Source organism: Pelecanus crispus, chromosome 9 (genome assembly GCF_030463565.1).
Source record: "Pelecanus crispus isolate bPelCri1 chromosome 9, bPelCri1.pri, whole genome shotgun sequence".
NCBI classification, from domain to species: domain Eukaryota; kingdom Metazoa; phylum Chordata; class Aves; order Pelecaniformes; family Pelecanidae; genus Pelecanus; species Pelecanus crispus.
In genome coordinates, this window is record NC_134651.1 from 28,428,692 (window position 1) to 28,447,316 (window position 18,625).

General features: G+C 37.4%; 1 protein-coding gene across 2 annotated transcripts in view; it reads left to right on the top strand.

Annotated features, from left to right (window-relative positions):
- The window catches only part of STAG1 (STAG1 cohesin complex component), a 159,845-nt gene that overhangs the window by 125,515 nt on the left and 15,705 nt on the right, over positions 1-18,625 (top strand). For both annotated transcript variants that reach the window (XM_075717154.1, XM_075717155.1), the window contains exons 21-26: positions 80-160; positions 8,460-8,552; positions 11,970-12,144; positions 14,499-14,638; positions 16,415-16,516; positions 18,079-18,227. In XM_075717154.1, the coding sequence (XP_075573269.1) occupies positions 80-160; positions 8,460-8,552; positions 11,970-12,144; positions 14,499-14,638; positions 16,415-16,516; positions 18,079-18,227 (740 nt within the window). The remainder of the gene's footprint in view (positions 1-79; positions 161-8,459; positions 8,553-11,969; positions 12,145-14,498; positions 14,639-16,414; positions 16,517-18,078; positions 18,228-18,625) is intronic.

Below are 18,625 nucleotides of genomic sequence, written 5' to 3' on the forward strand. Positions count from 1 at the left end.
TTATAAATTTTACATACACTTTATTGATATGCTTGATATTTCCAATGTGCTGGGATTCTTCCTGTTCCCTCTGTTACAGATAGTTGTTCAGGCACTGCAATGTTCCCATTACTCTATTCTCTGGCAGCTGGTGAAGATCACGGAAGGCTCTCCTTCCAAAGTAAGTAGACATTTGATCCGACAGATTTTACTGAAGAAACACAACTTGGCCTAAAAAGGCATTAGACCTGATTCTCTATAATTCTACCCACTGTACAGTCATTTTATGTTGTTGTGAAACAGATATAAAATGTTGGTGGTTTGATTTATTTGATATTTCAAGATATGTTTTAACATCATGCATGTGTATAGCATAAGCTATACAAACAGCGGAAGCTTGTCTTTATCAGGATTTGATACTAGCTGATTTTTATATCTTTATTGTTGAAGATACTTAATGCATTTTCTTGTGAGTACAACAGTTTGCATGAATGGATAAGTAATGTTGACAATGCTTACCTAATAGTTGTAAGCAATACTGTTGATCTGTACGCCACAGCTTAATATTTATGTGTATTTACCTTGCTTACCTTTTACTTACATCTTTTATGTTGCTAAATATAATGTAAGGTTACTAGCAGTGACAGTTACTAATAAAAAGTAAGTGCATGCAAGTGTAATGCAGTAAGGACAATGTTACATGTAACTTGTTTATTATATTTAGCTTTTCCAGGACCTTTCCTTAGCTCTTTTCTCGATCAAAGGCCAACATCCTGTCTTTTTAGGGCTTTTTCAAAAGTAATACATCAAATTAAAATGGTATGAAAACTGAAGTAGTAAGTGTACTTCCCTATCAGCATCAAAAAGATGCTATACTAAAGTACTAATAAAATAAACATTTTATGCACATAAAAATGATAAAAATACGTTGTGAATTCTTTGATGTTTTTTGAATACTGCCATATATTGACATTTAAAAATAGCTACTAGAAAAAAAAGAATAATTCATATTCTTTATTCTGGTTTTCATTCCCATTTTCCCCTCTTGGCTTCTTTAGATTCTTTCTCTTTAGCATGCTGGGAGTATATAATATGACATCTTCACTCCTTATAACTGACAAAACTGACTGCATCCCATTTATTTTAAATGAATTCAGAATCTCATCACAATAAAGTATCTTAAGTCCTCCTAGCTAGCAGCATTGTTATCCTTAGGGACAAACATCACTTTGACAGAAGGAGCTAAGTAACTAAAAGTAAACTCAGGAGGCCATACACTGCTTCAACCTTTAAGTCCATAAAACCAACACACCGAATCTCATTCTAATGCTTCCCTAGTAAGGAAAACTGGACTGCTGGTTACCTGTGTAGCGAGTGACTTGGGTATAAGGAAACCAGGCACTTAGAGCAGGTGCACTTAGAGCACCTGTTCAACTATCCAAGCCTGGACACTGTCTTCAACACCTTTATTTAATTTTTCCCCATGTGCTCTTGACTATTGGGTCTTGCTAGGTGTCTTACCCACTCCTGAAGATGCCCAGCAACTCTGTCCTCCTATTTGCTGGGCCCCTTGAGCAGCAATGCCCAGTGGTGCCTTGCTCTGGGTGCAAATGCCAAGACACAGAGCATTCGGTAAGATTCTCATCTCCTATCACTGCATTTCTCCATTTTTTTTGAACTAAATACAGTAAGTTGCTGCAGTATAACATAGATGGTGCAGGGTGATAGCTGTCAGCATTGCTAGAAAAAAGTTTCATGTTTTCTTGTGTCTAAATTATAACAAAAGAAACATACTTACCATAAACTACAGATAGCAATTAACATATACAGCATGTATGTGCATAGGACCTGGTCAGAAGCTTTGCATTTTGGTGTCAAAGTATTAACGTGGACTGTTGTTCGCAATATTACCATGATGGTCCAGTTAAACTGAAAGAGAAAAAGACCTTTATTTCAGTGAGTGGGTTTTTCCTGCAGACAAGCTTAGTGCGGTTGTATGGCTTTGCCTACTTTTTCAGAATAGGGTACATTTATAGTAGACATTGTTTTATGAGATGAATGCAGAATAGCCTTGATCTTTCATGTATTTCTAATACTATTCTGATTCATATTAGTCATAATGTAGTTCATAGGAATGGAAAGAACTATAAAAGCTCCATTGAGAATGACCATTCCAAGTACGAGTCAATTCTGCTTCTGGAATCCCCAGTGAAAATCGTAATTACTCTGACCTAGACAGCTGTTACTAGCTTACTGTTCACCCCCTACAAAAATAATGGGTGTTCTGCATGCTTAGTTCAAGAGGAGCACTGCATTAATGCCCTTCGTCTCTTCATACTTGGCCAGCAACTTCAGCTATGTTCACAATAGAAATGGGATAAAGAGAAATCCACAGACCTGATGTGGTTGTAGCGTTTTGGTTTGTGTGGGGTTTTTTCTGTCAAACTTCCCATTGTAGTTTGTTCACTGTGAAAATATATCTGATCTGCACTATATCTGTCATTTAATATGTACATCCATCCAGCTTTCTAATGTTACTTTGCTGTAGTTGTAATGATCTAAGGGCAGAGGGAGGTGATGGTTTGCAGGCTGAAGTGGTATCTTTAGTAGACCAATGGATATAGCTGTGAAAATTAGAGCGGCTTTTGGACATACAAGCCTTTCAGGTTTGAAATAAAAGCAGAAGATTACAAAGCAAAATACAAGCTGAGAACAATTGCTTTGTTTCTATTTAGATACAGATCAGGTAACTGTCTCTGAAAGAAAAGCAAAAGGTCATTGGTATGGGAGCAGGGGAAGGTGAGGTGTTAAGACAGTTACTAGGAGGGAAGTAGGAGCTGGATAGTAGGGAAGAGAAGGAAGATGAAAAGGCTCGTGGGGAGAAGGGAATTTATAATATGTCATAAAACTAACCCCGAGTCCTTGTTTTTCTGTATCCAGTAGATTTATCTATTTTTGTTCCCAGGCTTGTGTTTAGAAGATGGCTTTTTTAGATTTCCCTTGAGCATCCAGGCTGAGAGATCAGAGATGGAGGGATTGATTTGTAAAAAATGTTCGTCTTCTGCCAGCTGGGTCATTTGTGTGAGTTCATGCTGGCAAATAGTAGCTGCTCTGTTTCACCTACTTAGTTACCATATAGGCATTCAATGCAAATGATAAAGTATATTAATGTTTTGGAATTAAGTACAGGATTCAAGGGTGTTAATGTTTCTGTGGGAGGAAGTATTTAGTTTGGTAGTAGTGTGCATACATTGGCAAATTTTACATTTCTTAATCAGGTATGCTCTGCATCCATTAGGTGTACATTTTATTGCAGGGAGTCTCCAGGAAGGATGGATGGTTCGGTAAGATTTCTTTCAAAGTGAGTTGTTCTTTGAGTAGAGCTCAAAATTGCTTAATAATTTTGTGTATTGGTTCTAGGGTAGAGTCATACATGACAACCAGGCGTATACAATGGGGAACAAAATGTTTTTGGAATGAAGTTATTCTTTATCTGGTGTTCATATGGCTCTTCCGAAAATACAGCCTCTCTCCTAAGAGGATTGCCCTTGTTTGGAAACTGTCCTGGGCATTATGCCCAAGCTCAGAGCACATTTATTGCTTTCTGAGGGATACTTTATATTACAGCTGTAATGTTTTGGATTATGGCTGACTACATGAGGCTAGGTGTGTTGGTCTATAGGCTTTACATGTGTGGCAGGGAAAAACTCTTGTGGTTTAAATCAAATTATAATCAAGTCAACTCATTGATTTATTAACAACACATGATTAACCTGCAGTTACTGCAACACATCTCCAGGATAAGTTTCAGCTATACAGCAGGTAAACCAGAATACTAGACACTTTTATAATGCTAATGAACGCCTACAGATTTTGAACTACCCTTCTGTAATTGTTCACAAATTACTCTAATCTCTTCCCCAAGACACACATGCAGTTTAGTTACATGTGCACACCCTCACTCTCACAGGACATGTAAGGTATGTTGCCCTTCTTTTGAGAGCGTGAGATCCTCTGCTCATATGCGGCTGCTGTTGGACACATGGGTGCTCCAGCTTCATGTGTACCCACACCCACAGAGCACTCCACAGTCATGTACACACGCTTGAGGTGTGGGTTCCCATGTGTTGCATCCCATATTGACAGTCCTTCAGATGAATGCAGTCTACTTACGGCTTCCAGCAGAGAGGATGTGCCACAGGTCACAATGTTGGGGTGTCTGACTTTGACTGCTGCTCTGTTCCACCTCAAGATTCCTCTCCATGATCGCAACTTTTCATGCTGCTTTTATGCTTCTTTTCAATGTGACTCCTCCTTTTCTCAAAAGTTCCTTGGTAATCTCCTGTTTACCGTTTAATCTGGTCATTTTAAGCAAAGTCATTGTTAACTTCCCTCTTACCCTTATCAGTTTTTAGGCAAACACCCCCTCAGAACAGGTAGTTTTGGGTGTTCTGTTCACAGGCACTGTTGCACTCATGTCCTCATCGTATCAGCTGTTGTTTATCCAGGCCATTAGCAAGAGGGTGCTCTGCTGATGCCCCCACACTATGTAATACCATTTGTAGATTACAATTTTGATCATAGATCTTAAGGAAGTGATATCAGCATAAAAATGTTTCATGGACATTTAATATAAGGATGATAATTACTGGTTATTTGAATTAGTAAGAAAGTCCAAATTATCTACCCAATAATAAAGATTCCACCAGTTAACTTAAATACAGCATAGGGTTGGGGCAGAGTTATTTTAAAACTCTTTTTCAAGGTGGTCAGTGGAAAAAAAAGGGCACAGAGTGAAGTCAGTGTCTTAAGATCTGAAAGGAAAAATTGATTACTAAAAGGAAGGTTGCAGCAGGTAAGGATGCAATGTGTAAGCCTTGAAATATCCATAGTCTAATGCTCTAATCTTTGGTTGTCGTCTTGTACATGTTCAGGGGAGGTTGAGGCCATGACTGTGGGCTGTCGGTAAGCACACTAGTGGTAAGCAGCACAGTATTGGGGGGAAGTGGTTTATACTGTGCAGTTTGTGGGAGCCATCTCTTGTAGCCTAGAGAAGGAATGCTCTTCATGTGAAAAGACATTTGATGGTTTCAAAGGAAGCTGGTAATTTCTCAGCAAACGTTCTCTTTTCTGTAGATCTTGGGGAGCAAGTACAGTCTTGAGGTAGGAAACTTGGTGATTAGATTATACAGTTGTTTCTATCTAGATTTCTTCATGTATTCAATAAACCAGATGCCTGGGACCATTATACTATGCGCTGTACATGTACATAATGAAAAGGAAATATTTGCAGAAGAATAGAGTCCAAAATCTTAGAATAGTTAAAAAAAACCCCCATGAATAGAGCAAACATTCAGAGGCAAGACAAAGGCAAAACAGTTCTGAATGAGCAGCAGCCAGAGACTAGCCAAATGCATAGCTATTACAAAGTGAGTAGTAGGCAGAGGAATTAGTAGAGTGGACTTAAAGAGGGATTTAAGGAACAACGTGGTGACTTGGTGCCTTTTCATATTTATATGGGCACAATGAAAGAAAGCACAAAATGATAAGGGAAGAAAGGAGTCACAAGGTGCAAAAGGCTGGATTGTGTTCCACAGTTGAGTTGAAAGCTAAAGGCTGTTGAACGTTGTAAAGTTTATGGAAGACTTGGAGTTGCAAGGAGAAGGAAGTTAATACTGCAAATAAGTAATTTAGAGGAAAGGCAATGGGAAAATAGGAGGAAAAGCATTGGGTTTGTTAGATGAACCTAGCAAAAGCATAGCATTTCTACATGGCTTCAATGGAAAAAACAAGCTTCAATTTAAAGCTAGAAAATAACTGAAGAATTTTAGATAACAGCAGTCTTGTGAACACAGTTGTTTGGTTACAGGTGGTGGCAAACCCAGTATAAGTCCTTGCTCTTAGCAGCTCATTCTTGTTCCTACCATGGACTAGTTAAATTTGAAGATATTATGCTGTACAGTTCAAGAAAGGGTTATTTTTATCCTGGGTCACTTTAGTGATCCAGTTCACAATATGACCCCATGGTTTTACCCTAGCAACCAAGAGGACAGTAAAATTTTTTATACCAGTTTGTCTGCTGAAGCCAGTATATCAGGTCATCACACCTCAAGAGCCTTGGCTGTGTGCCTGAGAATGGTAAAAGACTTGAAAATGTAATTCTTTTTTTAATTCCCATTTTCTCTTTTAAAAAAAAAAATACTGCTCTCTAGTAGTTTGGGGATTTCTCCAAATTTAGAAAAGTTCTAGATGGCTCTGTTGCACTGTTCAGTCGGGCTTTCTTTTGCTGTCTATAACTTTTCACAATTAATCTTTGTCATGCTATCAAGAGAGGATTGCATTTTTGACTGATAAGGAAACCAGTTGAAATACCAATTTCTGTAAGACATGAGTATCACAATGCATTTCAGGTGAATTTAATGTAATTCATATTCAGTAGCTCAAAGCTGATTAATATATTAGAAAAAAATTGTAAGTGGGAAATCATCACACAAGGGGATAGCTTCTGATGCATTCCAGGAGAGATCCATTCTCTGCTAAAAACTGATAATTTTTACCAATCATCAGGGAAGGTAAAGCGAAGGTATTTAAAATGTGGATGACATCTATCAATTGGTAAAAAAAAAAAAAAAAAACCAATTAAAATAAGAAAGAGGCATTTTAATGCTGCCAAATGGAAGGCTTATATCTAGGAACAAGGCGACTGATGAGTGGAAAGTTGTGGCTTAGAATTGAGTAGAGCTGTCTTACGGATCGTATAATGGCAGTGTAATGCAGTGGCACAAGGGGATCATTGGCTATATTATCAAAGAAAAATTTATTAGGAATAGGAAGGTGAGGTAGCTCATAGACCTTCAGTGTGCATATCAGAAAATCACACTCACTCTATTGAAAATTATAAGAGGTTCAGAGATTTAGAAACACTTGGGGTGCTTCGGCACACTTGCAGACCTGCCTTCTGTTGTGAATCAGTACAGGAAGAACATAACGACCACAAAAAAGCTTTTCAATCAACAAAGAATAACAAGATCTTATGATAGGAAGCAGTAAGAAAAGCTAAAATCAGAAATGAGACACATGGACTGAACAACCAGCATAATTAAAAATCGGAATTTTTAGCAGGGAAAATGCTGCATGTACACTACGTAGATTTTTTAGATTTCTGTAGGACACGTGGTCTTCCATCTGAAAGCTGATAGAGGTATCATGGAGGAAAGTCTGCAGCAGCAGTAGGCCAGCAGTCTTGGCATGGATTAATGGCTGTTATGATCCCTTATTTATGTGAAACCAGTGATGGTGAAAACGGGGAAGGTAAAGATCTTTCAAGCAATGGTCCCAGGTGCATGTGAGAAACGCCATCGTCTGTGGGGCCCTGGCAGAACTGCTGGTGTCACGGGAGAAGGTCTGAGTGCTGGGAGACACATGCTACGGCAGGCACGAGCAGACAGGGCAGAAGTGGTTGGTTGTATTGCCTGAGCAATGCAGAGTCGCAGAATCTATGAATCAGTGCTGACAAAGCTAGTCCTTTTCACAAAACCTGAAGCTAACACAAAGTCCTAGTGATTTCTGGTTCTTGTCGTCGTCTTGGGGTTTGGTTTATCACTACTGTAGAACAGAGTAACTAAGTATGTGCCAAGAAGCCATGTACAGAGTGCGTTTCTTGGTTACAATAGAGGCAGTCATAGCTTTTCGCATAGGAGGGTTCTTTTTTTTTTTTTTTCTTCTGTAATTGATTTGCTGTTTTCATGTGGCTACTTGCTGTATTCTTATGATTATTTGGTTTGATTTGTTTTCACTAGTTTATTTTGTTATCTGTAAAAAGTATTCATCAGGGTACAGCATTAATTCCCACAGGTCAAAGTATACAGCTTTCCTATTGAACCTGCCACTTCTGGTACCCACATTTAAAATACACATCAGTTGTCTCTAGGTGAAGGTGATCGAGAACAGTCATTCATTTATCTTTTCTACCCACAAATCCTTCTTTCTCCAGATCAACAAACCTCCCTCCTTCTTCTATAACTCATCAGATTTCTATTTGCTTTCACATTTCCCATGTCTGCAGACAGTTAGGATAATGTTTTTGTTGAACTTTAGACATTCATTGGTATTTTATTTTTTTGTTCATGTTGATTTATCTGAGTACAGAATTCTTTATAAACCACCAGGTAGGCTGACCTTAATGTATTAAACTTTTTGTTCTGAAACATGTATAAATTACATTCAATCTAAAATACAGACAATTTAACTCAGGAATTATTATTATTATTTATTACAGGGAAACTTGGGGACATTGCTCTGAAATTTAATGACTTGTTTCACTCTATGCTCTATGAATAGCATCTTTTTTTCATGGCCTTTTTTCTTTGGCTAGTTTATAGGATTGAATGTATGAAATTACCACTATCTTTTTATTTTGCTTTTTCCTAGAAACCTTTTAATAATATTTATATATTATCCCTTTTTAATGTTTATTCTAGGAGGACTTGTTGGTATTGAGGAAAACTGTGAAATCCTTTCTGGCTGTCTGCCAGCAGTGTCTATCAAATGTCAACACTCCAGTCAAAGAACAGGTAAAGGAAATGTCTGTCACATGCTTTTAGAAAAGTGTGAATATTAAACTGTAGTAAAACGCAAGACGACACTGTATCAAACTTAAAGTAAAATCATCTGTGCCTTCTGACTGAAGAAAACTCAACAAACTCTGTAAGAGCAGCTGTATTAAAAGCACCTTCAAAGCACAGCTAATATCAAATTCATTTTTGATATACCAGTAAGGATTACCTGGATGCTTAGGCTCATGTTCAGCTGTCATAACTTTAGGCATCTAACACAATCACCTAAAATAAAAGCCTCTTCCTTTAGACACTTAACTGTATTAACACATGGAAATAGGCACTTTTAGACGGTGACTGAGAACTCAAATGGGCTGAACCTTTCTCTGTATATTTCTGGATTTTTTTCCCCTGTTATTGACTAATAGGAAGTCTAGAGTGACTGCTTTCCTGCCCAAGGCAAATGCCTGAAGCCTCAGTGATATTTCATTATTTCATTATCCTAATAATTCAGTTAAATGTAGTGGTGAATGCTAATTATTATATCTCCCATTGTGGCTAATGGGAGAAAACTGAGGCTTCTAGCAGTACAGGTCATACTACTGCATATTTTCTAGCTGGAAAAAGTTAATTCATTTTACAAAAATACTCTGAATAACACTAAGATTGCAGTGTCCTCTCACACTATGCAAAAATCATCACTTCACAAATGGTTATGACTCCTTGAGAAATCAGAGTAAAATGTCTATTTAAACAGTGCCTTCATTATAGAAATATAAAGATCTGGAGGGTTTTTTAGATTCTCACCAATATAACCATTATAGCTTAGGTTACTGTGCTTCCCTGTTTGGTAGGCTGACTGAAAACTTAAGTGCGTGCATCTCTCTGCATGTGTCTGTGTGTGCACACATATGCCAGAAGTATATATGTGAAATATGATTGCATAATAAAGTATCACTTTTTGTTTTTATGGTTCAATGAAGTTATCCAACTCTCTGGTTTAGATTTTTGGAAAGCCACGCATGCATGGAGTGGGAACCTTCTGCTAGTTGTATTTAGAAATTGAAATAAAAGAAATGAAATCCAAGGGCTTGTTGAAATAATTCACAGTCTGAAAAAAACCAGTAGCTTGTTTGTTTGCTGAGATTTTATGAATGTATGCTAATTTACACCAATTCTGTTGACATGTTTTAGTTGTCTACAAATTGTATTTCTATCAGACCTCCCAAGATTTTGCAAAGACTGTAACTGGCCTGTGGCTTTTGCCTGTGGTTTTTTAAAAGATAATACTTCTTAAAAGACAGTTTTAGTTTTTTGAAAGACAGCTCTGCTTGGCATTTACACTGTGTTCTGCAAGTTGATAAATACAAATGTTAAAGTCTCGGAGAAGTTGCTAGTTTACATATTTTTAAAAGACTCTGATGTGTCATGGTCTTCCAGCAGATTTAACTTTTAGTAATTGTTTTTTAATATTCTGAGTAGTTACTCTTGACATATTTTATTAATATTATATAACGTGAAAATATAATCTAGCTTCTTGAAAATACCAACCATTCTAGCTTAAGCTAGCACTAATGTCTTTTCTGCGTTAACAAATGGTAAATGATCCTTCCCATTACTGCAGTGTTTTTGTTCTTGATATATATTAACACGTTTTTATTCTCTTATTGTTAGTGCCTACATTCTTTTTTTTTCATTGGTAATATAAACTTTTCTTAGAAGCTCTTTTGCAGTTCACTATTCTGTGGAAGCTTTCAAACTTCAGTTACACAAAGCCATGACCAACCAGACCTAGAGACAGCAAGTGTCCCAGTCAGAGTAGGTTGGACTAGGGACTCCAGAGGTCCCTTCCAACTAACACTTCTATCATCTTTTTAATTTTCTTCCTTAAAAAGTATATTTCTGCAAGTGCAGGACTGCTTCCTAATCCTGTCATTTTACTGGATTTTTTTGAGAATTCTGTGTAAATTATATTGTCTCCCTACCATATTTGATGCTTAATCTATACATTCTTTCCAGAGAAGATCAATGTACATATCAAAGGAAGGAAAAATGTATGAAGTATTTGTAGAAACAGGACTCAAATGATTTTCCTAGACTATTTGATTGAAATAAATCTCCTTTGACTAGATGTATCTACAATATATAGACATCTGAGTTCACTGCTGTCTTTATATTGAACAGAAATAAGCGCTTTCAGTGCATTATTCATATGCTCTTTTTTAGAGGTCTACATTAGGATGAGCTAAATTCTAGTGAGTATCAAAGGAGCTTAGAGCATCTGAGATCATCGCTGAAATGAATCACAGCTTTTTGGATCCAGTGGAGAAAAATCCCAAATACCTGCATCTGTCTCCAAAGTCTAAGTAGAACATAGTTGACAATGATTTGCATTTTGTTCTTCCCTTAGTATAGCTCATTCAGATTTTATAACATACTCCAAGAAATAAGTGAGCTGCTACGACATTCAGCATTCACAAAGATTTCATTTTGGAGGTTTGTAAAGCAGATTGCTCTCACTCACTACTTTTCCTTAGGCTCAGTTCAAAAATAAGTTTAAACACACATTTAACTATCTTTCTGTTCAGCTGTTTGTAGAGGGGGAATATAGGGCTGAATCAAAGCCTACACTGGATTTCATGACTCTGCCAGAGCTGTTTTGCAATCTCTCTTCAGCTGAAAATGCCTTTGGCCTACCACCTACCTGGGAATGGTGATTGACACTGCCCTGAGTGAGACTTCTGCACGCTTCTGGGGGAAGAGACAGCACATCCAGGATAGATCTTCTAGGAGTCTTTTTACACATTCATACTTCGAATCTTCCTCTCTTTCTCAGTTTTCAGAACCTGAGGTTAAAGATGGAGAAACTAAGATGATTAAAAAGTGCTTTCTGAAAGGTGCTCAGGTGTTGAATATAATGCAAATTAATACAGCTGGCTGTGACACTCCAACATAGGCCGTTGGGGAAAATAGTGTTGTTATTGTGCATGAGAGTATACAGATAAGCCCTTGAAAGAAATAGTTATTAATAGCTGCCTTCTTTCTCTTTTCTCAGGTAATGAGGGTATAATAGTAATGAGCATAAATCATTGAAAATTCTGCCCGGTTGGCTTTTAGCTAGCTGATAAGCTGTGCAGAGTTACTACAGAGGTAGATTTAGAGTTCTTTTCATAGAGAAGAAATGGAAGTTTAATATGGATCATCCTGGACATGGAAGAGGTAGTAAACACAATTCCTTACATAGAAATCAAAGGCCTAACATTTCAAAATTAGGGGAATCCCTCATGAACGCTTTTCACAGCACACAAACAACTACAGCTGAGTACACTTGAAGAAGGACATTTAATAATAGCAGGGGATATCTGGAAATTAGATAAATAGTATTTTATTTTTTACTTATGCTTCTTACTGCATTCACTCTCTTTTGCCTTTCAGGCTTTCATGCTGCTCTGTGATCTCTTGATGATTTTTAGTCATCAGCTGATGACTGGAGGTCGAGAAGGTCTTCAACCTTTGGTGTTTAATCCAGATTCAGGCCTTCAGTCAGAACTTCTCAGTTTCGTGATGGACCATGTCTTTATTGACCAAGATGATGAAAACCAGAGCATGGGTATGTTTAGTTTTCATGTTTTCTATTTAGCTTTTTTTCATAACAAACACAGAAGAAAGAAGAAAATAGAATTTTCAGATGAGTTTGCTCAAATGTTTTCAGAATTATTCCTTCTTTATTTTTAGGAGGTGTGAATATGAAATATCCAGTATTCAGTGCTACTTGCGTTAAAGAAGAATAAGTACTTATAAATTTCCCTTGATAAAAAGAAATGTTTTCAGAAGACATGGGAGTGGCCTGTAACTACATGCTATATATAAATCTGGACAAAATTATTCTTCCTTTACTGATATATATTTTTCTTAATACTGATTTCCAAAACAGTACAGTCTTAATTCAGCAGCAGACTTGATTTAATACAGCTTCAAGGGAGGAAGTACAATGGAACAGTACATAAGAGAGAAATCCTTTAGAGTTACTAAACAGAGTTACGGGATCCTGAAGGCAAACCTTACCAGCAAAGCTCTAGGCAAAGAAGGCCTTAAGAAACTCTGATGTTACTGAATAAACACCTCTTCTGCTCCTTCCCCAGAATAATGAAATCAAGCTCAGGACATCACTGATTTGGTTGGAGACTAGGAAAGTACTTGGGAAATTGCCATGTATGCTTGCTTGCTTCCTTGCTCTTTCCTAGGCATCTGTGCGTGGCCATGCTTTGAGAGGCCGCAGTTTGAGGTGACCTCATCTCTACCTCCTCACAAGGATGACTTAAAATTTTTGGCTTTCAGTCACAGAGACGCAGATTTGTCAATTAGGTCTGGTTTTAAATAACTTGGTGCTGCTGGTGTGTGTTACAAATGCCTAAATGCAAGTACAGAGGTACCTAATTTCTGAATCCTAAATAGCTTTGGACAAGAGATGGATTCCCAAATAGTCAAACTATGTGAAAGAGCTTCTGAGTGCATACTGCAGTGCTCTTTTTGGCACATTTTCTGAATTTCCGCTGTACTCTGTTACTTGTATGTTAGCATGACATGTACTTGCTATTTTAGATCTTTTAAGACAGAAATATATAGAACTGAGGTCTCAGAGAATGTATTCTTGCTCTAAAGGTGCTTTCAGTCTTCTAGTTCCCTAGCTCCTTAGTAGCTAACATCTTTCTTTATTGAGCATCTCTTTAAGGATTCCTGAGAAGAATACATTTTGAAACACACCTTCACCAGAAACCTATCTGTAGTTTGTCATACATTGTGAGTTCAATGTTCAGAATAATACATCAAAGATAGATTTTAGGAGGACAGTGTCTAATTTTTTTTGCTCTTTAGCAAAATTGCTGTTCTTCAACATCCTGTGATTGGACTGGGAAGACAGCAAAAAGATGGATGAAGATGTTTGTATGTAATCTCCATTCCCTACTGCTGCTCTGACTCCATGAAGTCAGTCTGACCATTTACAACTTTTGGTATTCAGAACACATCAGTAATGATAAAAAGAAAGTAAGGGGCGGGGGGGTGCTAATGGGCTTCAATTCTGTCAGTTAAAGCATCTCAGGATTAAAACCTGCATGCACATTCACAGTCACCTCCACTGCTCCTAAGAGATTTCCTGTGATCAAATACATGACTTAAATACTGTGGCTCTGTGGGGACTCTGGTGAGAGTCATAGTTGACACTGTGTCCCTCCTCCCCCCTGCACAGGTTTGTACTTCTTCAGACTGGTTGGAAGAGTCCCTCTGAGAATAAGCTCTTCTAAATACCACAAAATATTTACTTTTATCACAACTGTTATAGCTGCATTTCATTTTCTTATATAAGTTGTGGAATATGCTTTTATTATATGATATTACAGTTCATGTTTTCATTCACAGAGTGGAGTCTTACATGGGGACTTAATAGTTATGACATTGCCATTCAATGTTAATGTTTCTTACAACTTAATTTTACTTCCTGTTGTTACTGATGCTTTAGAGCCATTGATTTCATATTTGAATATCCAAGGCATGCAGTAGAAGTATTGCTGCTTCTAATTTTCCTCATGTGAAATATTTCCGGTTTAGTCCTGTTAAAGAAGCATCTCTAAATGTTTCTGAAATTAGGCTTAAAGCATTCAACAAGTCTTCACTGTGGCCTTTCACAGGGTAAAGACAGTAAGTGATTCAGTTCCATGTGGATTATGTTTAGTACCTATTCCAGACTACAGCATCCTTGGTCAATGGTGTGTCACGTTCCTGAACTTTCCTAAAGGTGCTAACATAGCCAGGACTCAAGAATTATCACCTTTCAGTTTAGCTTCTCCTGCAGCAATCCTTGCTTCATTTTAAAGAACTGATTTTTTCTAAAAGCTACTCTTTGGTAATGTTGCTTTAGAACATAGCAGTTACTTATAAACATTTTATTGTTGCTGATGCTTTCAGAGGGAGATGAAGAAGATGAAGCTAACAAAATAGAAGCTTTACATAAGAGAAGAAACCTTTTGGCTGCCTTTAGCAAGCTGATAATTTATGACATTGTGGACATGCATGCAGCAGCAGATATCTTCAAACACTATATGAAGGTACAGCTCTGTGTATTCTCCTCTTCCTAACTGAACACAGATTGTAGTGTCAGGGCCCCTCTTCCTCTCCCTTCCAGTGCAGTAGTTAAAGGTTGAACACTTTTGAAAGCTTTTCCAGCCTTATTTGATTTCTTGCAATAGTTTTTCCTGTTTAAATTACACCTGCTGCTGAGAAGCAGTAAGCTCTGAACTTCCTCTCCTATGTAGCAGGAGTGCCTTATTAAAGGCAGCACCAAAAGTTGGTCCTACAAGGTGCTGAGTATTTCCAGAGAGGCTCCTCTCTACAGAGAATTTATTCTGCTTCTCAAATTCATTCCTAGAGTCCACAATAACAGATACCTGTTCAATGTCATATTTGACTGGGAGTCTCCCAATGTTGGCACTTGCCATAAGGAAGCAGGTTTTTTTGTGAGAAAAGAATGCAGTTAAAAAAGCTCTTTATGGTACTGCTGTAAGTGGGTAAGCATTAACTGAACGTCTTACCAACTTACACTGCTTCCATACAGTATTTAGGCCCAGTGCTGCTCAGCTACCGCTGCACCATGTACTTGCGAGTTTACCTGCCAGGAAACAGGCACATTAGCAGTCCTGACACTGCCAAGCAACACAAAGCCCCTTGATTATACCAAATTGCTGGGTATACCTCACTTGTCTCTCTGTAAGGGATTAGTCATCACAAAGATGACAATTGAGGAGGAAAACCTGGATTGGGGAGCAGGTCCTTTACTTTAGATAGTGTTTGAGTTGTTGATGTGAAATATAAAGGATTTAACTTTAAATCCTCCTTCTCCTGTTCGTTAGGAGCACGCAGTACAATAAAATCCGCAGTGCACACTCTAGCCATCAGCCAGGTCACTGCTCAGGGTTAGTCTTGCTTCGGGAGTTTTTTTTCCAGAGTGGGAGTTTCAAACTGAAGCTGTCACAATCCAGGTTAGTTTCCTACCTGCTGCTCTAGGTTGGTCATCTTCTCTCCCCACACCCCTCCTTTTCCTGAAATTGGGGGAGAGTGAGAGAAATTGAATTTAAATATAAATTTTAATACAAATTAGAAAGATCTCTATACCAAAGAAGGCAGGAGCAATATTTAAGAGGGAATGAAAATAAGTGGTTGCAAATGCAGAAATATTAATCAGGCTCAAAGAATGCTGGTTGGAGGAAAAAAAAATTATATTCTCAGCCTGGAAGTTTTAATGATTATACAGGCTTTTCTACCCAAATGGTCAGTACCATCAGCTGTGGTTTTCAGCAACTATTCTTCTAACATAAAAGAAAATCAGCACTTTATAGTGACTAATTCCTTACTCAGCTTTCTGGCTTCAGTGAATTCCTTTCTTGGTCCTCTAACTCACCTTGCATTGTATATGAAGCTTCCCACGTGTGTGCTAGTGCCTATTCACACCTACTTGTTGAAGGGTGTGCTGGTTCAATGTAATGTTGTTTCTTAAAATTTGCAGCCATGGGTCACTTTCATCAAATGTTTAGTTTGGGGTAGGAAATACTCTTTTGTTTGTTTTTCAACATATTTGTTACAAAAGATAATAACAAATACAGAAGTTCCTTATCTCATCACTGTGTGCAGGCTACCGATCAGTTTAAATACTGAAACATTGCCTCCCACTGACACAAAAAATCTGGATTTGAGACTAGTTCTTTTGGCAACTGCTGCCTTTTCACAACAAGATTTACAAGTAATCTTTCTATCAGAAAAACTGTGAGAAATTGTATAAGAGGTTCAATTTAAAGATTTAAAGAGGGTTTTTTCCACATTTTTCCTAGTACTACAATGACTATGGAGATATCATTAAGGAAACCCTGAGCAAAACAAGGCAAATTGATAAAATCCAGTGTGCAAAGACACTCATTCTCAGTTTGCAACAGGTAAGAACGTTGACTTTTGTTAGAAATGCCTCACTGCAAAAAATACTGTGCAGGATTTTCTCTGGTGCACTTTACAATGAAGTGAAAATACTGCAGTTCTATTAAGAGATTATCTTGCTCCTCAATTCAGGCTGTCAACATTCATTTGTCTCTGTAATCTTTGTCTCCCTAAACCCACACTGGCAAAGGTTTGGTCAGATTAAAATGCAAGAAAGGGAGAGAAGAGCCTTAAAGGCAATTTGGTCCAAGCTGATTCATAGCATTTGTTTACTGGTACCTAGTAAACAGGAATTAGGATGACTTTCTTCATATAATTAGCTGGAAGTAATGCATCTTCTTTACATTTTCTCTAAATACTGATTGATTTTTTTTTTTTTTTTTCAAACTTCAAGCTAATTACTTTAAGTCTTCCAATATTGTTAAACACATTTTTTTCCCTGAAAAATTTGCTTTGTATCAACCATAAACTATTGGCTCGATGATGAAATCCATCCTTGTTCTGCCAACATCATGAAGCATGTGCTTCACTAAATACCATTTAGGCCCTTGAAGTACCAGCTATATACATTACATGGAGAAATTACTTCTATAAATTAGATGTTTTCAAATCAGCTGAGCCTCCCAAAATTCATTCCAGAGTACTAAGGGGTTTACTATAGCAATCTGGAAGCTGAGAGATATCTGTGAAAACTTGAGAAAAACAGATGTACTTCCAGAAGAATCAGGGAGTGTCAGAGTGGCTCCTGTCTATAAAACTTGGAGAGAGGAAGAAGCCAGGTGCCATAGATAGTCAGCCTAATATCATTTCATGAAAAAAAAAAAAATTAGACAAGCTATTTGCAAGTGCCTAGGTAATAGGTAACAGCCCATATGAATTTGTCAAGGAGAAATCATGTCAAATTAAGCTGCTTTAATTATATGGTAACAGAGTTTGTGGATATCAGAGAAACAGTAGATTTAATGCAACTTGATTTAATATTGTCGCTGACACTGTCTCCCTTGATATTCTCATTAGCAAGTTAGGAAAATGTGGTCCAAATGGCAATACCAGAAGATGATATAGAACTGATTAATGAACTACTCAGTAGTTTTCCATTGTACTGAAAGGGCATTATCAAGCAGGCTTTGAAGGCATTTATCTAGCAATGCTGTTCAGATATTCATTAAGTCTTGAATGATGGAATAGCAGTTTTGCTTTCTAAATTCAGAGATGCTGATCTGATGGTTGATGTAGGTATTTTAGAAAACAGCATAAGAATGCAGAACCATCTTGATGAGTTGGAGAATAATAGATGCATTTCAATGAAGGTAAGTGCAAAATTCTGTTTAAGGGTTATCATCCGCACAAGTACAAGATGGGGACAATTGGCAAACAGCAGTTACACAGAAGAAGGTCTGGGAACTGAAGTGGATTGGAAGTTGAATATAAGAGGACTCTGTTACATCTCTGAAAAAAGTCATTGTAATGTCCATTCCTAGCCGTAACTGCCTAAGAACAAAAGTCTTTCTCAAGAAAAGTGTTTTTTAGCTCACGGATTTTAACAGTTGAATTCTTTCTCCAGCTGTTTAATGAGCTTGTTCAGGAGCAAGGTCCCAATTTGGACAGGACATCTGCCCATGTTAGTGGAATTAAGGAACTGGCCCGTCGGTTTGCCCTCACTTTTGGCTTGGATCAAATCAAGACAAGAGAGGCTGTGGCCACACTACACAAGTGAGTGGTGGTAAATAAACTAGACTTTTATATTACTTCAGATTAAAACTTTTGCTCAGTATACCTTTTCTAAGGGTACGTAATCTTACCAAGTCCTGGAATAATTATATATTTTTTTCTAGTTTATGTAGAAAAATGGTGGGGGTGTAAATATCTGTATGTAAGAAAGGAAGGAAAACTAGCTGCTACGTAATTATTTGTTGGAATTTGTTGAAATGGCCGTGTTTATCTCTCAGGTAAAGCCACTGGTATTACACATATTTGTATGGACTGTATCTAACAACTGTAGATGCAGTTCTTTGTACCACACCACTGTGGATCCTGTAGGCACCAAGGGCTTTTATAAAAAGATATTCCAAAAATAACTTTGGAAATCTTTTTTTTTTTTTTTTTTTAAA